Consider the following 27,893-nt stretch of genomic DNA (forward strand, 5'->3'; position numbering starts at 1 on the left):
AGCGTGTGTGTGTGTGTGTGTGTAGTTCTCCCGTAAGCGCCTCTGTGTGTGTGTATGCGTGGATGTATGCATGTGCGTGCGTGCGCGCGTGTGTGTGTGTGTCAGTGTGTGTGTGAGTGTGTGTGAGCGCGCGTGCGTGCGTGCGTGAGTGTGTGAGCGTGTGTGTGTGTGTGCGCGCGCGCGCGTGAGGGAGTGATGTATGGAGTACGTGGTGTGGGAATAGAGCAAGAAAAGGATCACAACTTTTCGGAAGTAGTTTTTGTTTTCAGGACAAGTTTGAGCTTTAGGGAGTCGGATAGGTTGTTGATAGGATCTGAGGTCTTCCGACATTAATACATATAAGCACACACACACACACACACACAGAACCACACTGAGTCCGGCTTGTCAGACAAGATCTGCAAAAGTTTCACATCGGATCTTTGGGTGAAGATGTCCAGCTAAACGGAGTTTCCAGCTCATTTCTCTGGGCAGCTGCTGAAGGCCATAAACAGGAAGAACAATCCGGGTTGATGTGCAGCTCCATCGGCTCTGCTTCTCTCTCTTTGGGTTTTCTTTTCTTATCTCTTTTGCAAACCTGCAGATCAAACCCTGGCGCACTGCGTTCATAAATGATCTCTGATCTATGAGCTGAATGCCTGCTCCATACTCCAAGCATGGAAATGTAGAGAGAGAAGTTCGAATAGAAACTTAAAAAACAAAAAAACAACAACAATAAAGACAGAAATCAGGATCGTCAGCATGCTGAAGACTCTAACCAAAAAGCTCAGAAGACATTCCCTCAATGAAATCCACCCTTTCCAGCTTAAGGTGAGTAAAGAAAGAAATAAACATGTTTCATTGTGTGAGCAATCAGGATGCTTGAATTTGAACCTTCTTCAGTCTTTAAGCAACACAATTGTTGTCCCTCATAAACATAATCCATCCTTTTGTGTACATTACTCTTTCAGCTACTTACTGAAACCATACACTCTTGGACAACCGAACTGTACTTTTCCTTGCCTCTGTAGTTTTGCCATCAATGCTGCACCTTTCTGTCCTGTATACATGGTAAAATATGACTACAGGATACCCTTAAAATAACAGAAGATGCACAATTAGGCCACATTTACTTTTTAAAAGATCCTGCACATGCACCTTCCCAGGTAAAGACACAACCCTTGAGGAACACAGAGATAAAGACTAAGTCTAGTTTGGTACCTTGATTCTTGTCAAATTAAATTGTACATAATTGTATGTATTATGCATAATGCTTTCAGTAGCTTGAAAGTAGGATGTGATTCAACCACTGTAAGAAAATCACAGACCCCACATTAAACACCTTGGTAGGTCAGTTAGTAACAATTCAGCGCAGCCATTTAGGATTTCCTTCCTCAATTCTTTACTAATAACCCTGTTGTACACACACAGTAAGTTAAGCATTAAGCTTGATTTGACACATTACACAATTGGTCTAGCTCCTAAAATGATTTGGAGACCCCTTAAAGGCTTCCCGTATTCCAGTAACCATGTATGAGTGTACATGCCTACACACACAGCATTATTTCGCAGTTTATCTATTTATATCAAGCTATTCTAAATCCATCGCTCTGTATTTGTGTAGAGAGCAAGCTCTGAGTGGGTTGTACTTCCTTCGAAAGGTTATATTTTATTTCATCTTTCCTCCGTTCTCGCTCTAATGCTGCAAGCTAATTCTGACCTTGCATAGGGACGGAAATCTTTAATCTTTAGACTGGCTTTCAGTGAAAACACTAGGGCACAAGGGAAAGAGAGACCTTATGATGTTTGATGCTTCTGAAGAAAATGGCTGTCCTGTACTTGATACATTCTCCCTTTTCCAAAATGAAAGCCATGGCTCAGTCTTGCCCCAAAAAAAGAAGGCAGCCTTTTTTTCCCCCCCAAATGTTTTTTACTCTTATCCCACTGCTCCACTGCCTGAGTAATGAAATGTCCTTCCAGGTAGATGTGGGTTTCTGTGGCGTGTCCGGTGGTGCTGGAAAAGTGAAACTGTCTGCACACATGCACTTCATGGCCGATTAGCTATGCGTGCCATCATGATGGAAAGTGCTAGGATGCAGCTGCTCAGGGCCTCTTCGGCCCATTGTAGGATGTGTTTGCACTCTTCGTGCCATCATGAGGGTGAGAAACATTGGCTGGCATTGTCACGCTCGAGTCTGCTTTGTCCTAAACATCTTCAGCTGCGTCATGTTCGAGGGTCATAGATGTGACTGTGTTGTCAATGTGTTTTTAACCATTAAAAGGAGGAAACGTTTTTTTTTCTTAGCACTTTTCAGCTTCAATATGTGACCGCATTATGATATTAGCATAGGAAAACGTGCCTCTCTACTGTATGTTCCTGCAAAGTCAATTACTGTTCAGCTTTCCTGCACAGATGTACATGATCCATGTGCTACCTTGATCAAGAACCCAGATAACTATTCTATGGAAATACACTTAGGATCATAATAAGGAACGATAATGAATTCAAGCTTAAATTTTTCCTTCGGTCATTAAAAGTTGATGACTGATTGCGATATGTATGCTTTTGTGTGCTGTTGAAAGAACAGGTTCTGGTTTTAGACTTTTTAGGGTGTGCCGTGTGTACTAGATATGTCTAGAAAATTCTAGAATTTTTCCAAACCATGCCTGAGCACACCCAGACTCCCTCAGAGAAGGTTTGGTGATAAGGTTTCATGATTTGAAAAAATAAGCTTTTACAAGCTTTACAATGCTGTGGCTTTTTTTAGGAATCCTGCTGATCACACTATTATCAGTTTATACTTTATGATGATATAGATATCGTTCTTGGAGCTCAGTGTCACTGTGTGACTCGATATGCTATAGCTACAGGTTGTAATATTCTGTATGGCCGTGTATGTACAGTAATAAGCTCGTCAGGTTATATAAAGAGCCTATGTTTTCCCGACTTCCAGGCTACAAGGAGACATAGCCGTGATCCATATTTTCACATGCCATTCAAAATAATACAAAAGGTTTGGGTTTTTTTTTTTTTTTTTTTTTTTGGATATCTTACTGTGGTTGTCCTTCAGCTGAAATGAACAGACACACACACACACACACACACACACACACATACACCACAAGCTGCAAACTATCACTGTAAGTAGAAGAGTATTCCATTTTATTTCACAACACTCCTTCTAGTATATTCTTTCTCTACAAAGTTATGGTGAAGTTTTCCATAAGGAGATGTTTATTTAGCTTTTTTTTTTTTTTTTTTTTGGAAGGAGTCTCCAGTGCTAATGCTTTGTTAAAGCCTAAATAAATAAATAAATAAATAAATAACTGTTCCTTTAGGTTTTCACACAGGAAATCCTTCAGGGTGGAGTGCTTTGTGGTTTCTCAGTAATGTGACAACCTGCTTCATTTTTTCCCCCAATCATTAACTTCCAGTTTGTGAAAAAAATTGGCTAAGGCATCCATAACAACACTAGTATTATTTAGCAATCTAGGCTAGCTCGCAATCTTTTTATTCAGTTCTGAGGTTATTATTCACTTAATGAGGATGTTTGCATTCACGTGAGATTTGGAGGCAAGATATATATAAACAAAAAATATGATGTGCTTATAAAATATAATTATTTAATATAGATCACCTGAAACATTATTTTAAAAATATGTACAATTCTACTGAGGGTTGAAGGAAATAAATGGAAATATGAATAACAACCAACCTTATGGGCCATATCAGTAAAGAAAAAAACAGCAAAAACGAGGTTGTAGGATAGAGAGACTGGAAAATGTCCCATATAACCAAATATAATATAAACTTTATTAAAATACATAGATATAAATCTCTCATATGTGCTTTACAGACCTGCAGAATAATATCATTAAATGTCAATAGTATTAGCTCTTGCTTTGGAATTCTGTTTATATGTTGCTGAATATTTGGGAAGGTTATAAAACAAAAACTAGTGAACGCTTGCCCTGCTTCAAGCTTGACCCCATGACTTACACTAATAAATACAATTATGTTAATTGGAGTCCAGGATCATGCCAAGAATGGCTTTGGTGCTGTTAGTGGAGAGCTGACGGAGGCCACACGTCACTGTGTGTATCGGATATGGCCCAGTGGACATGAATGAATTCCCTGCCAAAGACTAGCTCTGTAATCATAATTTGTGGGGGTGTATCACACACACAACACATGCACTGCTGCGATCCCACATGCCAACATTTACCCATGGCACCAAATCAGAAAATGCCGAGCGCATGAGTGTGTGAAATGCATTTAAAACATGTTCAAACATAGATATGATTTCTCATACTTCCACTGACTTGCTTTCTCTTTCTTTCCCTTGCCTTTTTCTTTGCAATGCTGAGATCTGTGTTTATCATCTACCTTCCTGTGTTTGTTTGGGTCAGTGCATGCTACTCATTACTGAGAAAGCCCACAATGGACTTGTGACTTGCTTGCTAGCGAGAATATAAAGTCCAGATTTCCTTCAGGCTTGACCTGACTAACATTTAAACCTTCCCAGGGCCAGCAGTCTGATCTTACGAAGAAAGAAAGGACAATTTAGAATAGCCACACTCGAAGCATATGCTCTCGGTGATGTTTAAATGAACGTCCATAAAACTATAATATGAATGTTCGAGACAACGTCAAGCTGGCGGATGATATTTTCGACGTTGCTGGGAAACTGGTTAAAGTGTCATGAAGCTTGTGAATAACTGGCAGGGCTTCCCACTCAAAATGAGTGTGTTCATTGTGCTGCGAATCACAGGCCTAAATCCTACTGGCACGCAACATGCAATTTATGAAATGTTTGCTTTTACTCAGGCCAGGAGGAAAAGGATGGGACTTTCTAGCCCGTGATCATTACCATGTTGGTTAAGGAATGCTGGTTCGGAAAGTGAATCAAAGTCGTGTCCAGTCACCGAGGGAAAATGTTATTAATAAAGATCGAGAAGGAAATGTTGAAACCATCTTGTGCTTAAGATAAATCTGGAGATTAACCTTGTATTTATTTTAACTAGAATGAATCTCCTGGTTATTCAGTCACACTCTTTGACCAGTAATAGAAGATTTACTTATTTATGTATTTTATTTATCTGGCATCCTCAAACGATGATAGATATCTCATCATCTCAGGCTTGTTCATTAGGGCTTTATATTCCTGTAAAGCTTCTTTGCGACCGTGTTTAAAGTGCTCTATAAATAAAACTGAATTGAACTGAATACAAATAATGAAAGTTATATGAAATAACGCAGCGTTAATTAAGCAGACTCTTGTTGGTGTTAATACAATGTGAAACTGTAAATAGCTTGCTGTGAAGTGGAAAACAACCTTCTATTTTTTGTCTAGTTCGTGCCTCTTTAATAGAAATGCGTTTATAGTTTTATTCCTTTATTTACAATAAGGCATAAAACGCAAGACGTGAAGTTACCAGAAAATAGCCACTGACGAGGCGGCATGATGTCATGTTACCACCCAGGATTTTATTTTTTTATATTATTATTTCAGATCTCAAACATTTCCATTCATTCCAAAGCAATACGTCACCGCTTACATCCTTCTGTTTAGTGTATACATCACGTCATCCCTCTTATCTGTTTATGGTTGCATTTAACTGTTGTGTGGAATGTCTGCGAATCATGTTAGTTCCTGTTATCGCTTATGTTATAGCAGATGTAATCAGTAGTTTCAACACCGGCCTCTTTATCTTTTTCTTTTTTTCTTTCCTCTTAAAGATAATAAGACAAAAACATCTATAGATTTTTCTGTGTTGGGAAAACTTTAAGGAACCGCATTACCTCTGAAAGCACTGACACTGGAGACTCCTTTCTAAAACGTAAAATAAAGGTCTCCTTAAAGAAACAGCAATTACATATAACTATAAAAACCCACTTCAAATAGCCTTTGATTCTATGGAGCTGGGAATTAGCTACTATAGAAACAATAACATATGACATATTATATATTAATATTATATTACGGTTGTATTAATAAAAACATGTGAGTTGATTTAAAGAGTCGTTGTTGAAAATTAATCCACCAGTAAGAAGAATTCCACAGTTTGTGAATATATGAACAACTGGGCTTTATTTGGTGGGGAGGAAGTGTTACTTTTAAGATTTTAGCTATGTTTTCTAGTGGACTGGTGATTTTAGTCTACACAAAACTCTAGACAAGAGATGCTGTATTCCATTTCATGTCATAAGAATGCAGTGAAAATAAATAATGGCATTTCATTTTATCATTCATTTCCAGTTCTGTTTCCTTGTTTCTTTAAAAGTAATCTTAACATCATAAAATCATGAAAATCTCCCCACCTGAGAATCTGAAAGTAGTTCCTTATGAGATCCTTTCGTAATTAGTACTTCGATAATATTTCTACTGAATTTTTTAATCTGGTCGGACGGACAGAATTGGCTAATTTGATTCAGAAGGTTAATTCCCAGAGATTTGTATCCAAGCAGACACTTGGCATAAACAGAATAAAAAATACATTGTGATGAGACATGCATGTAAGATTAGTGGAAGGAATCTCTAGTGTCAGCACTTGAACCTGAAAAAGTAGGAAAATTGCAGGTGTAGGCATTTGCATGGATTTTTTTTTTTTGGTAACTTTATTTATTCTGGTTGCTCACACCAAGGACACACACTCACACACATTTGCCTTAATGGCAGAAACTCCATTGGTTCCAAACTGTTCAGAATATTCATGTCAATAATATACATAGGCATATTATTCTGTCTTGCTTGCGAAATCTTTTACAATATAATGTGCTGAAGTCATCAGAATGTGTGTGTGTGTGTGTGTGGTTTGTGTGCTGTGTGTGTGTGTGTGTTTTTCAGTATGACCGTGAACTGCAAACAGGAACTGACCCTTGACCATTATCACATCAGTAACTCCTACTGTCCGCTGTTATCCCTTTTACATGCATGTACATCCACACGCCTATCTCTGTCCTGTTTAATCCACGACAGTTATCATCAGCCCTAATCTCTCACCCTGTCACATGAGACTTTCAAAATACAAACATGGCGTCTGCGTATTTTCCCTCATCTTCTTCCAAACATAGCTGGGGTCTAGTGTACACACAATACTGTAAGGCCTTTACACACATGGAGTGTGAGCACACAGTCACATTTTCAGAGTGTATTTAAAATCAATAGGCTACAGAAAAATACAGATTTTATAATGATATTATATAGTGGTGATAGAGAATATGAACACAATATCAATAATACAAGAATAACAAAAAGACATTTAGCATCCGGTACATTTAAACCATCTTAAGTAAACCAAAAAAATAAGGTAAATACTGCTAAGTAATTTAAAACAAAGATTAGCTAAAGGTTAGCATGAAACACAGGTTTTGCTTGCTCCTGCAGGTTTTTCTGTCCACTGTCTATTGTCGCTTCGTCTGGCATCAAATTCTGCTCCAGATAATTTGTGACCTTTTTTTTCCCCACAAAAATCTCCTCTTGTTCTGAGGTAGTTTACTTCATAGTAGCTAGCTAGCGCTAGCTTTCTTAGAAGCGGCTAAGTGGAACTGGCTAAGTTTCTTCTTCCTTTCAGTCTGTAAAGTTGAACGTGGAGGAAAATGACAAATATATAAGTAATTTATCAAATAACATAAATGCAGGTGATTTTAATAATTCATCACTATCTGAATCATGGTTGCTAACGTCACTGTGCGTATGCTATGTAATGTTGGGGCTAGGTGAATGTTAGCTAGTTAGCTTGCTCCAAAAACATAGTGGATTTAGAGCTGTACATTTCTTTTAAAACCATAAAACGTTTAAAGATTTGGTATACAAACACACAATAATTTGACGTGCCACGTAAACAGTGCATTTTACATTTCTTGCAGTTAGGATGAATCCAAAATGCCTCTCTGTTAACTCTGTACCCTCACTACACAGGGTACCTAATAAAACATAAGCGGAAATTCTGCATCCTTCCTCGAAAATTTGCAAACGCTAAAATAATCAGACTGTCTGAACATACACAGTTAAACCCAAACTCTGAGGAGGAGGTAAACTGAGGAAGAACACAAAACACTGTAATTATGCTGAATATGTATAACACAAATGAATGCCTCTTGTTGTTTCCTACCAGAGAGCATGGAGAGCGCATATAACCCTGAAAGCTTGATCTCAGCTATCTGATACCCATCCCAGCTATCTTCACTTCAATTCCATCTTTGTATTTGCTTGATACCAGGCAACTTACCCCACATAAAATTCCTTCTTGGATTTCATTCTTTCGCACATTAGAGTGCGATTATGCGATTGTGCTTTTACTGTAGATGTGTTATTTTAGACTTGGCAAGCTGCATAGTGTAGACGTTTTCACACAAAAGTTCCCCACACTCTGCAGAACAAACCCCAGTCTAATGGAAAAGCTTGTATTCATTCATTCATTTAATGATTCTGTTAGCAAATGACACCTTAAAAACCAACCAACCTTCAAAGCGGAGAAAGTTCGACTGGTAGTAAAATTTATACCACAGCGATATTGACTTGTCTAATGTCATTAATTGGAAGGTGGTAATTAAGTTGTCTTTATTTGTCACATATACATTACAGCACAGTGAAATTCTTTCTTCGCATATCCCATCCTTGGGGATTGGGGTCAGAGCGCAGGGTCAGCCATGATGCAGCGCCCATGGAGCAGGGTGGGATAAGGGCCCAACAGTGGCAGCTTGGCGGTGCTTTGGCTTGAACCCCGATCTTCCGGTCAACGACCCAGAGCTTTAACCACTTGAGCCACCACTGCCCCATTAATTAATTTACTTTAACAGCAACATTGATAATAATGGTTATTATTCCAGCAATTATATTATTGTGCTTAAGGTATCATGTCTGTAGTACAGCTTATACTTATACAGGGAACACACCATGTAAACAGAAAATGGTGAAGTTTCATGTGAAGTGATGTTTATAAGCTAAGATAGAACTTTATTAATCCCAAAGGAAATTCTATTGCCAGAAACTGCCTCAGGAGTACACAAGAGAAATAAATATATATGAAATATGCCACATACACAAACATTGGCATTTAGCATTTCTGTTTCAGTGCTTTGTAACAATCAGAGCTGTAACTTTTCTGACATGGGAAAGTTTTCCAGACAGACTTTGCTCCTTGTTGGTAACATGACAAGCTGTGTGTGTTTTTTTTCTGTCTTATTGACTTTGTGAGAGAGAGAGAGGAAAAAGAGAGGAGTGACTGTTTATTGGGAATGACTTATTTAACAGATGTTTCACAGCATTGAGTGTAGCCATTAACAGATCAAAAAAAATTCCGAGATCTCATTATTTAATAAATGATATAATAAATTAGAATTGTTTAGCAGCACATCCTTTTATACATTATCCCCTTTTGTTTTTGTCTGCCACATAATAAGCATTTGGAACAGACTAGAAAGGTTCTCAGTTGAACTCTAAGGACAGCTGTGGAAAAGGAAATTGGAAAAATCCAGTCCAGTGTGAGCTTAAACCAGCTAAGGGTTACCATGTGAGACACTCGGAGAGGTTGAGAACAGCCTCTTCAACAGCTTTCTAAATTTTTACAGCACATGCTAAGCTTAGCACAGGGCCGGAGCCATGCAGAAAGAAGTATTTGTCAAAAAAAACAAAAACATGTTGCACCACTTATTACTCCCTCCACCTCTTTCCTGGATGTTTATGAAGACAAAATGAGTGTCTGTAAGAGTTGTGTTTTTCCTCCAGTGTGTTGAACAGGGGTCTGTGGCTGGCGTGATGCGCCGCAATGTGGAGCAACAGATGTTTTAAACTTAAATGCTAGCATAGCGGTGCATCACATGATACGTATGCTAGATAATCTCACTGTGCTTGTCAACAGTTGCACGATTGCCATCACAGCAAATCAGCCCTCAGTGCAGCGATCCAGTTCACAAGCACGTACACATGCCGTGACCTTGTGCAGAGTGCTTCTTACTGTGGGAAACCTTACACTCCCCCACCACCACCACCACACCCACCTCCCGTATCCTCTGCCAGTGCTGCAGCACTCTTTTTCCACAGCCTGGAGATGAAATGTAGACAGTAGAGATGTGGAGAGATTGGAAGAGCTCTTCTTAAAGTCATCGCCTTTGATTCACGTGAATAAAATGGATGTTTGTATTAATATGCAGCCGAGCTATGCACCGTGGTGGAGAGTAATGAAAATATGAGGAAAGGGTAATTAGATAAGACGGTGGTGTAAAGCGAGCTAAGGATGCGAAGCAACCTGAAAGGTTAATGCAAGTTAGTAACATTAGCTGAGCTCTGCCAAAGTGCATAGCGGGGCTAAAGTAACCAGAGTGGTACATTCTGCAGGAATGTGTGCACCCCCCCCACTCATTGCATTATAATGTACTGCTTCGTTTAATGACGATGAGTGAATTAGCCAAAGAAGAAGCACCTTCATTCTTATAGTTTATTCTCTGTTTAATCAGTCCTTCCAGGATTTTTGGAACGCTGAAATTAACCCAAAATCTAGCGAACACTGTGATATTCTCAGGAGCCAAAATATGTCATGTGAGGTCATCACAATGGTCATTCGACCTTCTCAGATTCATATGTGTCCATCATAAGTACTATCATACAAGGTTACTACAGAGGGAGGAGATTAAAAGAAGAATCCTGTGCTTGACATTTAGGCAACCCGGGTAAATTTCAGGTAGATAAATCTCTGCAAGTTGATTCGTACATTTTGGAAATCTGTAACGATTACAAAAAAACTATCAGCGAAACCCTGAAGGAACTGATTAACCTGTAGTGCAGTTTTTGGGGAAGTGATCTTTATCTATTTGATCAAAGGTTATCCAAGAATAGTTCAGTATATGCACAACTAAAATACATGACCTCCATGTTAGACACATTTACAGCGAGGAATGTCTTTCAGCTGGAATTTTCCAGATAAATAAACAGCAAACTTTGCATATAAATCTGCTAAAGTGCTCATTAGTCATATATTTAATACAGACAATCGTGTTTATTACTTCTGTATTTTTGTGGGTTTCGGTTCACTTGGGAATTGTAACATTTAGATTGTTCATCCGACGTTCCAGTAAATTTAGGTCAAAGTCTCTGTTTCTGCTGATTTCTATATATAATACCAGATATACTACAAACTGTATCTAAGAAATAAATTCAGTTATATGAAAATATTTAAGCAAGGGGTGGTGTGGCCTGCTGGAAAGTTGAGTTCCTGTTACCACCCTGAAGTTGACTTTATTCCAGTGTAGTTATTCCTTATACCATAAGTCATATACCTGAAAGTCTCCATGCAGAGCGGACTATGTGATGCATGCCAGCCCCAGGTCGGTTGTGCCGTCTAGTCTTAATGAGTTTGGCAAGAGTGTCGTGTGAGTGTGTGATGTCTGTGCCATGTTTCCTGTTAAAGTTTATCACGACTGTGGCAGAGCTTCCCGATCCAGCCATGAGAATTGATTCAGTACGTTCTTCTTTTGTCAAAGGCATTCTTAAGATTTTATCTGATATGTAATATAAATATAAATATAACGTATGTTGGAAGACATTCAACAAGTTAAACATTTCTTCAATGTGGAGATTTTTGGATTATGTCTTTATGTAAAATAATGTTGTCCTTCATCTGCTTTTGTAGTTAATATGACCAAAAAAAGCTACTTTGCCATGTTACAGAGAAACCACAAAATCCCCTATCCTTAAAGATACACCCATCAGGCATAACATTATGACCACCTGTCTAATATTGTGTTGGTCCCCCTTTTGCTCCCAAAATAGCCCTGACCTTTCATACACTGTGTATTCTGACACCTTTCTATCAGAACCAGCATTAACTTCTTCGGCAATTTGAGCAACACCAATAGCACGTCTGCTGGAACGGATCACACGGACCAGCCTTCGCTCCCCACATGCATGAATTAGCTTTGGCCGCCCATGACCCTGTCTCCGGTTCACCACTGTTCCTTCCTTTGGACCAATTTTGAAAGATACTGACCATTGCAGACCGGGAACACCCCACAAGAGCTGCAGTTTTGGAGATGCTCTGATCCAGTCGTCTAGCCATCACAATTTGTCAAACTCACTCAAATCCTTACACTTTTTTCTGCTTCTTACATTTTTCCTGCTTCTAACACATCAACTTTGAGGACAAAATGTTCATTTACTGCTTAATACAGTTCATTCCACCCACTATTCGGCGGCATGCTGCTGGGGCCTGACCACCCCTTAATTGCTCAATTGTATAAATGAGATAAATGTAATAGAATGAGGTACATTCCATGCAACCATGCAGTCTACACTACTGCCAGAACTACTGATATAGAAAAAGAATCAACATCTGACCAATCAGAATGGAGAATTCAACAGCGCTGGTATACAGCAAATTAGTGCATGAGTGAATGTCTGATAAAGCAAGAGATTAATGATAATGATGAATGAATTTACTGCTCTTTACTGCTGTTTATTACTTGATTGAATTTGTGTGACTATAAAGGTGTCTAGAAATATTTTTATTATTATTATTATACAGAATTATGTTTCTAGAAAGCGACACGAAATATGGCATGTCCAAGGTGACAAGCAGTTGATTCACCTCAGGCATATTTGAGAATTTATAACCAGTTCTAACCACAGCAGCACTATAATGGTATAATGTTAATATAGTGGATTTAATTAGGAAGAGTCTTGATGAACTTAGGAGGGAATGTGGCAGTTTACAAGCTCAAACATAGTCATGGCTTGTTTTCTCCCATCTGGGGAGTGTTTCCTGGGTACCTGGCCTCATGGGTTGGAGAGTATATGCTCGACAGTGGGTTGTGAATGTGTGTGATGTAGTGTTTCAGACTTTACCTGAATGATGGGGTGTGTTACTGTACAGCTGAATGAAACAGAGGGGTAAAGGTGAAATTTATTGGGATTGGGATATTATGAAATAATTTTTTTTTTTCTATAGGAGGTTTTTCTTCTGTTTTTTTAGCTTGTTGTTTTCCATTTGCTAACGAGTCTTTAACTTGTGAAGATTGCACCACTCGGAGTGTGACACTAGTGTTTTTAGTGCAAGCAGTTACTCAAGCCCTCAAAGCTCTCGGTTCTTTCTCATGCTTGTTCCTCATCTCCGTCGCCCCTTTCCACGGCTTCGTGCTTGGATCGGCTTCTGCCTCACTCGGCCAGTTGCTTTCGATAAAAGTGTCCGTCAAATACGTGAACGTAATCTTTGTGCTTCGTTAAGAGCTTGCTCAACATCTTTACATAGTATTTCCTCACAATTCCTTTCCCTCTTTGAGGTCCTGTACATCTGCAGCGACTTAGGAGGTGGAAATGGGAATATTGAGGAAGAGTGTACTAAAGTTTCCAAATAGCGAGTGGCTTGAATAGACATCAACTTATCTTCTCTATGATGTTGGATCTGGTCTCAAAAAATGGCACAAAATCCTACTTGTGTAAGTAATGAAAATAACGTGATGGAGCTCTGGAATAATCGACAGCTTTAAACAGTCATTTCCTCACCAGCCTTCCTTCTCTCTCTCTCTCTCTCTCTCTCTCTCTCTCAATCTAAAGACAAAAAAAACAGTAGCTTGTCCTGTTACAAAGAAACCCAAAAGTGCAAAGTTCTCTTTTCATATGGAGGAAAACGTACAACTCAGCATTACAAAGCACTGACACTGGAGACTCCTTCCATGAATCTGAAAGAAAAGTCAAGTTTATCTTATCAACAATTAAAACACATCATTCATTATATTTTTAAGGCAATCAATAACTTAAAAATAAAAAAATCTGGATATTTTCCAGCTGGATCCCTTTACGATTAGCTGGAATGTTTGCTGTGAATGAGTTGTTACTATAGAAACTGTAACGTATTAGAACAAGCACATTTACACCAATCAGATTTGAGAATTCAAGAGCGCCGTGGTATATTATAGAGTGGTGAGCTGTAATTATCTACCCAGTGTACATAAGGAGTCATTTCAATGGAAGAGTGGGAAGTGGTAAAGGCTTAAGACCGCTCCACTGTCAGAGCCGACTCCCTTTAGGCCCCTGGACTTTGCTCGTTTCCTTACAATCCTTCTTCAAGCACAAGAAAGCCCCATTTATCTCATTCAAAGTTTCAGTGCTTTTCGCTCTCCCTCTCTGCTTCGTCTTTCTGAGTCTCTTTCTTTCCGACATTTTCGCCGCTTGTATGCTCAGCAAGAGGTTGAAGAGGTGTGTGTGTGTGTGCGTGTGTGCTTGAGAGCAGATGGCAGCTGGTTGGCCTAGGCGAGGCAAGGTAATTACTCTGCACTGGGTTACTTAACTCTTTAGGAGTCGATCTGTTGTTTTTCTTGCCCCCCCACCCCTCCTTTCTTGCTCTCTCGTTCTCTTTCACGCTCTCTGAGGGGGCTTTACTCTTAAAGAAGCAGATTTGGCTGGGGAAAGGAACCTAGCTTGCAACATGTGTTTTTACAACAGTTCAGCTGGGTGGGACTCTCCATCATTGCAAGAGTTCCTCATTTTCAATTTGTTGTTCTTGTTTTGGATCCGACATTCAATCAGCAAAATTTGTGCAGCATTTTCTCTTTTTTCCGGACCTCCATCCCTTCTTCTGACCCCTCTTATGTTGGTGTGACCTTTCTTGTTCCCCCAACTTTCTTCTTCTTCTTCTTCTTCTTCTTCTTCTTAATTTATTTTTCTTAGTTTGCCTTTGGCATTTGATGTATACCCATGTACTATGATTATTTATAATCTTCCTTGCTTTAGTGGACAATATAAAGCACACACAGGAAATACTCTTTCCCCACACTTGGCACTGTTTGCCTTTACTCTATCATAACTGTACACTTTAAAGTTATACAGTCCCTCTATCTGGTGTCACCTGGAAGAGAAGGATTCGTTCATGTAGTCACCGGGAGTGGCTTTTTTATCTAGCCGCTGTTTACCCTGGCTTGCTTATTATCTATCTAAATCTACATCCGGATTTTAGTAAAGCTGCTTTATTGCAGCGTCTGTTGTTAAGTGTTTTACAGATAAAATCAATCGTAAGAACTGTTTTGTGCGAAAGCGGTTATTTTTTGTCAAGCACGGAAATCCAAATGCAACACCATAGGCCATTTATTTAAAATCAAAAACCTAATAAAAAAATCTGGATAATTTCCAGCCGGGTCCCTGAATTCGTTTACGATGTTGTCATGAATGGCTGTGCTATGTTTTCATGCAGCTGAGTAGAAAAACAGATGTAAGGCTGTAAGAGGCATGGCACTTCAACCACAAGCTCTTTTTGTGTTAGGATTACATTATCATAACTTGCATATTGGACGAGTCATGAGGTCTGTGTCTGTGCTGCTTTCCAAACACAGATCTCTTACCATGGCAGTGAGGAGGGTGGAGAGAGCGAAGATTCTGAAGGAGAGAACCAAGAGCTGGCACAGATCGACCGAGGTGTGTGTATGAGCATGTGTTTTTTTTGTGTGTTCATGTGAGAGTGTGTGTGTTTTTGCGTATGTATGTGCATGTGAGAGCTTGTGTGTGTATGTGTGAGAGAGAGTGATTTTAAGTGAGTGAGTGTGTGTGTTTGCATGCGAGTGTGTGTGCACGTGAGTGTGTGTGCATGTTCATGTGTGAATGAGTGGGTGAGTGAGTGTGTGTGTGCATGTGTGTGTTTGCGTATGTATGTGTGTGTGAGTGCATGTGAGAGCTTGTGTGTGTATGTGTGAGAGAGAGAGAGAGTGTGTGTGCACGTGAGTGTGTGTGTGCATGTTTATGTGGAAGTGTTTGTGTGTGAGTGAGTTTGTATGTGTGTGCATATGTGTGTGTGAGTGCATGCGAGTTCTTGTGTGTGTATGCGTGAGAGAGAGTGTGTGTTTTTGCATGCGAGTTTGAATATGAGTGCTTGTGTATGTGCATATATGTGTTTGTGTGTGTGTATGCATGCATGGGTCTGTATTTTTATCATTTTATCCCTTTTCAACCACAGACATATCTTTTTTCTAATTTTAAACCACATCTAAAGATGTGTGTGTGTGTGTGGCATCCTACGTTATTAAAAATTTATTTCTTTGGCCTGAGCTGAAATTCTAGACCTGGTCCAGATTCTGTGTTTTTTAACATTACATCATCCTCATGCAAAGATGTACAGTACACAGCAATAGTTTACACGCAAGTCACTGTAGCATGTGAAGAATGTAGAGAGAAACATCGCTCTTAAAAATACACTGGCCACTTTAATAGGAACACCTGCATCCCTGCTGATTCATGCAGTTATCAATCAATCAGCCAACCATGAAGCAGCATTGCAATGCAGATACAGGTCAGAGCATCATTTAATGCTCACTTCAAACCTCAACGAGGAAAAATGTCATTGCTTTTTGACTTTGACCCGGGTATGTGCCATACAGGCTGGGTTATGTATTTCAGGAACTAGTGTTCTTCTGGGATTTTCACATACAACCAACTGTAAAGTTCACGAAGAATGAAGCAACTAGTAAGAGTCAGTTCTATGGCAGAAACACGTCATTGGTGAGAGATGCAACAAAGGAGATTGACTAGACTGGTTTTAGCTAACAGGAAGTGTACAGTAACTCAACTAACCACATCCATTTTGAGCCGAAAAGTATCTCAGAACACAATAAGCGTCAAACCTTCATGCACATATGCTATAACAGCAGGAGGTTACATTAGGTTACACTTTCTGACAGCCCAGAACAGGAATCTGAAGCTACAGTGGGAACGGGTTTGAACTGGATGTTCGATGGTTGGAAAAAGTTTGGAAAATTGGATGAATGAGCAGGGGGAGATTTTTTGTTTTTGGTTATATGGTAGGTAAGCAGCAAAATAAGAAGATAGCACAAATGTTTTCCATTCATCTGTTTTTTTCCAAGTTACTACAAAGTTACAGTAGTTATCCATAGGAACAGGTTTTGACCATCATTTCCAGATCTCTGATGCCACTAAAATTCATTAAAACGACTAGGATAGCAAAGCAGATATGGATGTTTTGTGTTGGATTCATGTCTCTGTTCGGCTAGCATTCTCAAACGTACACTTCTTGACAAATTCCAAACAAATTTCAAAACAGTTGCATGACCCCAATCAATTAGATAACTGATGCATAACTGAAAGCATGTGAAAGCTAAGTAAACCATGAGTGACGTCATAAGGGTCATTAAGGTGTGTATTGTGAAACTGTTTCGGAAATAAAAATAAAAATCGGATTAATTTATCTTTGCTTTGCTTTCCAGAGCGCCGCAGGAACTGTGTTTTAACCCCTCTGGCCACCAGTCAGCAGCCTAATCAGGGCCTGCTTTCCCCGGGCCGTGTTCGCCGTGTGCGGTTGCTACTAGAGCCTTCCATGGAGCGCCACAGCTCTGAAGAGGAGCTTGAGCGCATAGCAGGGATCGCAAGCTCCACTGGTGCTGAGGCAGGATGCAGGTGGCACCGGCACGGTGAGCTCAGCAGTGCCTCCAGTGACGAGGAGGTGAAGGACCTGTGTGAGCCAGGTGCTTCCCCTAGCCCTGTGCTGTTCAGCTCATCTCCACCTCGAGGCCTCAAACCCACACACACTTCCACACGACTACACAACAGACCCATAATCCTCAGCCACTTCGAACAGCCCGCCGTGCCATACTGGAGACACCGGAGAGAACCCGGACGGCCGAGTCTGGACCTGGAGAAGATGCAGCAGGTTTGTTGGCACTTTTTATCGTTGACGGATTAACTTTATGAAATTTCCGTGCAATATTTATGCTGGAATGCCATAAAAACATTACTGTAAAGGATTTAATATTTGTATATTAACATTGGGGGATTAATAGTAAATACCACTCACAGTTTAGTGTTTAAATCTGCAAGAACTACATGACATGAAGTGTTCTTGTTCTTGTATATGTGCATATATCACAGTTTTCACTAATGCTTATTACACTTTGTGTAGAAAAACACTTGTGATGTTTCAGACTACAGCTCTTTGTTTCCTGGATTTGAAAAGGCTGTCTCACACACACACACACACACACACACACCAAAATTCTCACATGAGGCCCTTGTGCCAGCCACCTCCAGAGAGAGGAACGGATGACAGATGTCACTTCACCCCTCCTTGTTCTGTTTCTGTCCCCATGAAGCCAAGCTTGTGTATATATACACGTGTGTGTGTGTGTGTGTGTGTTTGGAGGAGTAAGAAAGGACAGAGAAAAAGAAGTTGCAGACATGTTTAATATTATTTGGACAGACTGTCAGAGTTTTCCTAAGATGAAGAACAGGCTGTATGGAGAATACAGTTCAGGGTTCTGAAGGAGGGAGGAATAGAGAGTGGTATCATACCGAGGGCCTCCATATGTCCCAAGGTTTCTGTGGCGAGGGCAGATTATAACAGACAGCGGGGGCTGTGAGTGTGAGTTCATGAACGCCTGTTCAAGTGGAATAGGCGGTGTTGGATATCTGCTGCTGAAGGGGCTGCCAAAAACTACTCATTTTTAACCCTTTGAAATCAATTTCACTTATCGTTTTCTTCACCCATGCCAACTTTATTCAATTTCTATCCTAAGAACATGGCATGAGCCTCGATTTAACTGCCGTCTTTAAGTTTATATTAGTGCTGAGCTTTGTATTTCACTTCAGGAACAGCTGTTCTGTGTTAGGATAGTATTCCACATTGGGTCAGTCCAATTTTTCGACGTTACAATAATCCATACAGACCAATCCTACAGACGTGTGCAGCTGCTCATGTGCAGCACACATGGCTGAGGTGTGTGTTTGGGCTTCACAAATGCTTTAGATGACAGATGATGAAACCAGATTGGATGGTTGAGTGAGCTTTTCACGTTCATTACTGGGAAAGTCTAAACTTTTACCCAGAGTGACTTAGAGTACAGACATGGTCCAAGGAGAAACGTTGAGCAGTTGATGTTTAAGGGCCTAGCTTATGGGACTCAGTGGTTCTGGGATTCATATTCATATTACAAGCATTTACCATTAATATGAGGATGAAAGCTATCACGGTATCCATGGCGTCTCAGAAAAGTGTGATACGTTTTATGCTTTTGTCATTTCGGTCAAACTCAAACCCATTTTAGTGACATTTGCAAACAGTAAAGTGTATTTTCTGCTTTTATTTGTCATAAGTATTGGTATTATGTGCATTCATTCAGCAGGATCAGTAGACATTGTACTATAAGCAAAGCACTCATTTCCCTGCATCACACTATTTCATGCATTCATTATGACAAAGTCATGAGTTCTGATGTTTTCTTATGAGATTTCGCATGGCGTGCAGGGTGAGCTTCTCTACCCAAACAGCAGGAAAAAACGCTAATGTTTATCATAAGTCAGAGCACTGCTGAGGGCCATGACTGGTGTGGTGCAGGAGAATATAGGACAGTCAACACGGGAATGATGTAAGCCTGGATCTTATCAGTGTCAATATTTCTGCCTTGGTTTTGTGTTTCAGAAAATGCTCCTGAAAAAGAATTGTGGTGGGAAAACGAGGACAATCAAGATCCGGGTAAGTGTGCCATCTGAATGATGTAAAATTAATACATGGGTTTGTGTGAACTAGCTTAAAGTGTAGTAATGATATTAAGGTGGGTATGGTTGTGAGACTGCTGTTTTGGTAAATGGTTTCTGAAATACTCAGATTTGTGTGATTAGATTAACCATCTAACTAGCATTAGCAGTGAATGATGTGAATATTTTAAAAGATGGCATAAAAAATCTGGTCAGTTTAGCTAACTGGATAACTTGAGCAGTGACGCTTATGAGCATTTTCAACCATGTTCAGAAATCCTTTCAGCGTCGCTAGTTGAATAGTGATAGCAGAGAAGATCCTAAACATATATGAATATAACTATTAGAAATATTATATTAGCTCACATGAGCTTATGAGCGTTTTTAATGCTGCATTCGAGGCAAAAATTGTCATTGTAATTGTAATTCTCTGCCTAGGAGGGTAGTCTTGTTAGCTACGAGTTCCTTTCCTGTCTATAGAGTGACATAAAATCAATATGGCACACTGTGAACAGTGTAAAGCTTGTTGTCTTTAGAGTAATTGCTATAGAGACACAGTATGTGGTTAAATATATAACACTGCCACATGCTAATATCGGATGGCTAGTCTGGTGCTAAGCTACTCACTGTTGTTTGCTGCATGAGTGTATGAACTTCATAGCAGTTCCAGTCTCTAAGGCTTATAACCGAAATAACATTAGCTTTTATAAACTTTATATGCACTGACAGAGCGAACAAAAACATGAAAAACAAGAAAAAATGACCCCTTACAAGGCACCCCAAACACAACAGGGCCTAAAAGTCTCAGCAGGAACACTGTCTACTTATATTAGCTAGCTGGATTGAATTAGCAGGGAGAATTATGGAAATTTATGAATATGATTTCAAAATCCTGTCAGAAAGTTAGCTATAGCTGTATAGTTAGAGGTGATGATTATTAATGTTACTTATTATGTATTAAAAATCCCCTCAGAGATCCTGTCAGGTATAGCTAGCTGGATAGCAGTGAACGTTATGAACATTTAAAAATATAACCTAAAATCTTGATAGACTTGCTTATGGTAGCTCTAGTTAGCACTAGCAGTGACGACGATAAAAGCGTATAAACGTGACAGAGAGTGAGTACCTTGCGTAAATATTCATCCCCTCACTGTTTGTATTGAAACAACTTCAATTTGACTTTGACTTGTTACACCTAACAATTTGATTTCCACAATAAGTTCAACATTTGGATAAGCATAGTTATTCACCCCACTGGGGCAATAATTTACAGCTGCACGTTATCTGGGTTATGTATTTGCCAGCTTTGCACATCTGGATCCTGATATTTTTGTCCATTCTTCTTCGGATACATCATACAGACATTAACCTGAGCTTGGTGTCGAACCTGGAGCAGTGAAGTGGCAACTTCCAGGTTGTAACGCTACAAAATGTGGAAAAGTTTGAGGGCATGAATACTTATGCAAAGCATTGTATTGGAATGTCAGTGACTTCTTTATTTATATTTATATGTTTAAAAAACTTCTATACGTGGCCTCAGTGACACACCCACCCTGAGCTAATCTGAGTCATTTCTATATATGGACTCTAACACACCCACATTTCCTTTTCTGCAATCCAGTCTGCACGTAGACCTTATTCCTTACTCAGGAAAAAAATAATAATGTCTTGAGCAATATAATTCATGTCTAGGCCGTGTCTTTGAACGTCTTTTTTTTTTTTCCAGCTTGTGTCTTCTGTAACTCAAAGCCGTTATGTTTTTGCTAATTAGCTTAAAACATAATTGTTGCTTAATAGCTTTTCTCCTCTGCGCATTCAAGAACCACCAATCTGTCTACAAGGGATTGAATGTCCCTTTTATTTGATTAAGGTAAAGAGGAGAAGAGGAGTGAGGCATGTCGAGAGCCCTGGTGTGTGCGTGTGTGTTGGGATGAAGTCATTTTCCTTTTATAGAGCACCTTCTGTTGCAGGATCTCCATGATCTGGAGAGAATCATAGAGAAGGGGATACACGTGGTTTTTTTTTTTTTTTTTTTCCTTGTCTCACTTCCTTGCCTTCTTGTTTTCAGCCAATACTCTTTTTATATCTTGTCCTTTACCCCTCTCTGCAGTATAGATCTCACTGGTATCTGTATCTTTCATTCCCAGTCTCCTACTCACTATTGTATCTAATTCTTTTGTCACAGATTCAGGCTTCTTCCCTCTTACAATAGATTCTTCTTCTGTCGAGCAAATAGATCCTGTCTTACGATAGACTCACCTGTTTTTCCTTTTTCCCAGGCTGTGTTCCAGTTGAAAGTTGATAGAGGGGGGGTGTAGTTGTTACCAAGGGTCCCATTAGGTGCAATTGTCATTATCATGGGGGCTGATCCTGTAAGATGGAGGTCTGGGGAACACAAGGGAAACGAGGAAAGGAAAGAAGGAAAGAAAAGGGTCATCTGTGGCTGAAACTGGAGCAGATAAACACTCTCTGTCTAGGATTATACTCGGCTTGAACAGATGTGAAGTGTAGTGGGGGTTAGCTTTTTCCCATACTATGTTCTAGTTATAGAATAGGATGTTACTGAAAGAACATAGGTAGGCAATGCTAAATCTGGCAATAGGTTGCTACACTTTCTCTGTATTTGCAGCTGTGCATGATCAAATCAGGTCCAGCGCTTTAAGCAAACACAGATTGAATACATTCTGTTATAAGGTACAATTTCTTCCTCAAAAAAGGCCTATAGTCGGTCACTCGTAGATATAATTATTACGAGCCGAACTGAAAGGCGCTGATAATGGTTATGTGAGAGGAAAGGAGTTTGGTTGTGTGCTGTGTGTGTTCACACCACTTCTCTCACTGCTAGTGGTTTTAGCTCATGCCATACTAAGACAGTCATATGCAAAACAAGTTAACTTTTACTTTCATTCCTTTTCACTGGAACCTGATCTGCCTACACCTCTTCTCTTAAGCCCTGTAATGTTTCAGTAAGACTCTTGAGGGCTATTTCAGGCAAGACATAACAACTTGACCTGGCATAGGTGTGTATATGTAGTATGTTTTCTAGTTTGTGTGCCGCTGTGGCTGAATACTGGAAGGATTTAAAAACAGGTTTTGACCAAAATTGGCTTCTTATAACAATCATCTTTAAGAAACCGTACATAAAGATGTATATGTTTTGTGTACGCTTTATACATTGCCGGCATTGTTTTATGTACTCTGCATGGCCAAAGGTTTTTGGAAACCTGACCATCACACCCGTATGTGTTACTCCAAACTGTTGCCACAAAGCTGAAAGCACACAATAATATGAATATGATGTCTTTATCTGTTGTAGTTTACAGTTTATCTTTACTGGACCTTAGAGGCCCAAACCTGTTCCAGCATGACATTGCACAAATCAAGCTCCATCAAGACATGATTTGAGTGTCCTGCACAGAGCCCTTTGAGATGAAACTGGAATGCTGGCCTCATGGCAGGCCTCCTTACCCAACATCAGACCCCTGACCTCAGATCCTCACATCCCATTCCAGATTTAGTTCCCTTTACAGTATAATAACCTCCACTCTTCTGCAAAGGATTTCCACTAGATTTTAGAGAGTGGCTTTGGAGATTTGCCCATTTAACCACAAAAGTGAGCTAATTATTGAGGTGAGGTACTGATGTTAGGTGAGGAGGTCTGGTTTCTCATTCCAGATGTGTTCAGTTGTGTTGCAAACAAGACTCTGTGCAAGCTCCCCGAGTTCTTCCACTCCAACCTTAACACACCATGTCATGTCTTGATGGAGCTTGATTTGTGCATTGTCATGCTGGAACAGGTTTGGGCCTAATTAGGGCGTAAGCATAATTAATTCCATTCAGATTACCACTATCAAAATGACCACAATGCTCCTGATGTGTGACTTTCTTATTTTCACTTCTGTTTTTAATGCTTTAACTTTACATATGCTTAAAATACATATGTAAAAATGCACAACAGAAACATCTTTCAATTCAGGATACCTATATCTCAATATCCGTGTAAGAATCTTTACCATATGAAGGGATTTTCCAGTCTAAAAAAAAATAACATACAGAATAATAAACAATAAATGTTTATATGATTAGTTTTTGCATGACCGAAGGAGGTACTATAATGAGGTTGGATGATGATGATTGCTCTGAATCCAGTCCTTATATAGGTGATAATATAGCTTTGATGCAGTTTTGCCTTATAGAGGTTCGTTTGGATCCCTGGTGAAAATTTCCTGCCTTGTGGTCAGAGACTGTTATCCATAGAGGATTGCTCCTGATTACAGAGAAGGAGCAAACATAACCCATGATCTCCTACACCAAAAATGGCTGGAGAAAGTGTTGTATCAGGGCCAACTCACACAAACCCGTTTCCTCTAAGGGAGAGAAATAGTTCAGAGTTGCTAATACCAGAAACAGGCTTTTGGCCATGGAAAGGAGAAGCAGGAGTTTTGTACTGGACTGCCATGCTTAGATGAAAGTGTTTAATTTAGAATGTATTTTTCCAATTACTAACATTGCTGGCTAAAAGTACATTTCAGTTGAAATAACTGAGTGTTTGCCTTTTTTTCTATGACAAGGGGTACAGATTTAATTTGACCTTATTTGCCTTCTTTGGCTTAGCAGTGGCAATTTATCTCAGCATGAAATTTGTAATCCCTACTAAAATATACTAAATTCCCTCTTGGTTCTTAAATTTCCTGGCTAGGAAAACAGTAGATTGGAGTTGTTTATATATTTATTCTAGTAAAGCATTGTCCATGGAGGACTGCGAAACAGCACTGAACAGTTCATAGTAAATACTTTGCTGCTCGCTGATGCTACACAATAAGATTTAACTACCCCATGGAAACTGCCCTGCACATTAGTGATCGAAGTAGTAATCTCAGTGACGTGGGGATGTGTACCTGTATATGGGGTTATTTTGCTTAGTCTAGTGATGCATGTTTATGCAGGTGGTGTGGAAGAAAAAACATTGTAAGCAATACGAGACTATGTCCTGTAAATCAAGCACTGAGCTGGCTAAAGATTACTATCATTTAACTTGTTGATAAATAAATCTAGAGCAAGAAAGAACCAAACAGAGACGTGAAGAGCATTACTGACGTTTTCCACATGCTAATCCCGCTGCTACAAATGATGTAGCTACTATTTGAAAGCACGTCTATATATTAGGAGCATTTATATTAAATAAGAACTGATTACTCTATTTTTCCGGTTCATGTGTTAATCCTTATGTTTGTGCTGTTTTATTCGCAGCTGTTGTTAGCTAGCTGGCTAGTGTTAGCAATGGTTATTAACATGTATGGATGTGACTTAAAATTTCTCTCAGTTGATGATGAGAGATGTTGGCTAGCTGATATTACCAGTAAAGATAAGGAACATGAGGATATGAGAAGAACTCTTTTGCAGAAATCCTGTCAAGTTAGCATATGTTTGTTAGCTGTCTGAAGATAATGAACACTAAATATGACTTAACATTCCTGTCAGAAAACCTATCGTTAGCTTAGCTAGCCAGTGAAGATGATCAACATTCTTAAATATGATTTAATACTTTTTTCTTTTTTTTTCCCTAAAAAATCCTGTCAGGTTAGCTTATAGTAGCTAACTGGCTTTCACAGTGGAGATGATGAACGTTCATTAACGTCACTGAATGATCTTTTTTAGAAATCCTGTCCGGTTATATTATGTTAGCTAGCTGGCTTTGAAAGTAATGAACATTTACACCTCTGATTTAAATGTTTTCTAGAGATCCTGTTAGCTTATGTTAGCTAGCTCGCTTCAGCTGTATGTCAGCATACTGGTGCAGACGCAAATGCAGCTACTTAATTCTTTTAATAAAACTTGACAAGATGTGATCTACAAACGTATTCAAGGAACATGCACAGGTCAGATGATGTTCATTCAGTATAAACAGGGGGAGGCAAGATCAAGAAACTTAAGGTCACAACCAGGATATTATACCAGAAACAAAGGCTGTGGGTGTGAATGTGAGAGAGTTTGGGTCTTGGTTGTTCTTGGTCGCCATTTTTGTAGGCCATGCTGTGTAGTTGGACACTGTTTTCTGTGCTGTCATAAAGATAATGAACATTTATAAATATGACTCCTTTTTTCAGGAATTTTGTTAATGTTAGCTCCCATAGCTGTCTAAGAAAATCTGTGAAAATACATATATGTAGTGTATATGAAGGCCAATGACTTCCTTCTTCTTACTTGAGAACGTCCTTTATATAATTCCTATGTAAGTCAAACTCCTATTCTGTAAAACAGTGAGTAACGAATACAGTTGGCTTAGTAGAATTAATAAATTACTTGCTGTCTAAGTCTGTAATGAAAGCTAAGGCTCAGGAAGGCTAGTTTAGCCATTAATTTAGAGGAAAGTGGTTTCTTTTTCACTGATGCTTGTTGTTAAAAGTTTAGCTATACTATATCATTTTTTTTTCTTCCTTTCTTTACAGAACCTGACCGGCAGTCGTCATCCTCCCAGATACTCTTATGATCCCTCCATCTTTGCCTTCCGCTCTCTGAGCACCGCCCCTCCATGCAGTCCCCTGCTCTCCAGCGAGGAGCCTCCATGCGCTTGAGGGAAGCCACTGGACTTTGAGATTGAAACAGCACAGCTTGTTGGATCAGCCTATTTCTCACATTAGGACAGGGAGAGTTTTACTATCCTGTCATTTAGCAGGGTTTTAGCCCAAACAAAGTGCCCAAGTTGACAAAACAACAAGTCCCAAGATGTAGAGGAGCATCAGGGAATTGGGTAATGTTGTTTTACCCTTACTGGCTGACTGACCATATCTCAGGAAAATAATCATTTAACACTTTCTACAATGACATGGCCATGGTAACTGTATTGTGACAGATCCACAACAAAAAGCTTCATTCTGCTGAAACTGGCATTCTGAATAGTTTTGTGGTTCGTAAATAACCCCACACATCTGGCTATTTCCTGATGTTCAGGTATAGTTATTCAATTGCCATTGTACTATGTGCATCTTGGCTATTTGTAGATCATGTAGAAAGGCTACACCGAGAGCTTTGGGCTGAGAAGGAAATGTGATGCGGTGTGATTTGTAATGTGAGGATGGACTGTATGGAAAGAATGGATTTTTTTTTTTTTTTTTTTTTTTTGCTTAAAAGGTATTACTACAAATGTTACCAGAGAGGCTGGCATTCTACACTTCCTTGCAGTCGTAATAATCAAAGATTCATGAAATTCATGTAAATTTAATATTAATTGGTTATCCGTGTCTGCTGTAGTGCTTGCCTGATGTGTTCATTGACAACAAGAATGGTAATAAACAGGGGAATAAAAAAAAGGATCCCTGGTACTAGTCCAGATTTAGTACGACTAAAGCCGGTTCTACACTGTTCTCACATTGCATTAGACAATCCTAATATATTCTTGGCTGAATTCTGTACCAGACTGTGCAATAACGTGTGTTTTTCATGCCAGGTTATGTGAATAGAGTCCTCTAACAATAGACCTGGAATTAAATAAACTGACTATGTTCTGCTTACATTATCAATCATTGTGATCAGAGTTTATTGATTCAGAGTAAGCTAGAGGTAATAAGGATTATTTTTTGCTACTAACGTATTTGGAGCTGTGAGTTACGCACCGATGCGCATCACCTATTAGTGGCCTTTAGATGAGCGTCGAGAATTTAATGCAAATATCTCACATTGACAAAACTTGTCGGCCATTTACGGTCGCACCGGCACTAAATTTGGTCCTGCTGAGCGTGCCACATTTTACGCTCAACTGATGACCAAAGAATTCATTTACAATGTGATTTGATGTTTGCCAGCAACGACAAAATAGGCAGAAATTGTACAGTGTAAAGCCGGCTTAGACGCGTGAATCTGACTGAGCGCAGGTTTAGATCAGAGAACGTACTCTGTGTTATGTGCCTAATATACCGGAGCTGCAGGATAGACGCTCCTTTGAATGTTTTGGACCAAGTACCAAAGTCAATACTTAATACTCGTCATATTTCATCATAACCCCCTTCCTGGGTTAAGTCTATGTTGTCTATTTTGTCTGCACTCTTTCACTCATATTGTTTTGGTAAGGGACAAACACAATGTTGGATATAAGACGTGTTTCGAAACATGTTTTGTTTCAAGTATTTTGCGTATGTAACTGTGTAGGTTTTAAATATGTTAACTATGTACTGTATTGATTTATACCTAGCTTTTTAATGAATGTAGCCTACTCTTGTAGGGGTCAATATGTTTTTGCAGAGTGTAGGTGAGCTACAAGGAACTTTTTGTTACTGGTTCCACACGTTTAATCTAGTTACCTATTCAAATATATCCACGCAGAATAAATATATACACCTGCCGGTCGGACAGTAACTACATGTTTGTAACATGTATGAAGCCTCTAGTCTTTTTTTTTTTTTTTGCTATGTTCCACTGAGATAAATAAATGTCTCTTGGCTCCAGTGATTT

General features: G+C 39.3%; 1 protein-coding gene across 1 annotated transcript; it reads left to right on the plus strand.

Annotated features, from left to right (window-relative positions):
* Window positions 1–27,886, plus strand: si:dkey-16j16.4 (uncharacterized). The gene is made up of 5 exons (XM_058399541.1): window positions 1–810; window positions 15,302–15,383; window positions 17,183–17,625; window positions 19,390–19,443; window positions 25,895–27,886. The coding sequence occupies exons 1-5, from the start codon at window positions 742–744 to the stop codon at window positions 26,018–26,020; spliced, it is 774 nt and encodes a 257-aa protein (XP_058255524.1). The 5' UTR covers window positions 1–741; the 3' UTR covers window positions 26,021–27,886.
* The last annotated feature ends 7 nt before the right edge of the window (window positions 27,887–27,893 follow it).

The sequence above is a fragment of the Hemibagrus wyckioides genome, linkage group LG09 (assembly GCF_019097595.1).
Source record: "Hemibagrus wyckioides isolate EC202008001 linkage group LG09, SWU_Hwy_1.0, whole genome shotgun sequence".
Taxonomy (NCBI): domain Eukaryota; kingdom Metazoa; phylum Chordata; class Actinopteri; order Siluriformes; family Bagridae; genus Hemibagrus; species Hemibagrus wyckioides.

Coding starts and splice junctions, on each gene's coding strand:
- si:dkey-16j16.4 (XM_058399541.1), top strand. CDS start 742: ATGCTGAAGACTCTAACCAAAAAGCTCAGAAGACATTCCCTCAATGAA. Junction 17,626..19,389: donor ACCTGGAGAAGATGCAGCAG/GTTTGTTGGCAC, acceptor TTTGTGTTTCAG/AAAATGCTCCTGAAAAAGAA. Junction 19,444..25,894: donor CGAGGACAATCAAGATCCGG/GTAAGTGTGCCA, acceptor CTTTCTTTACAG/AACCTGACCGGCAGTCGTCA.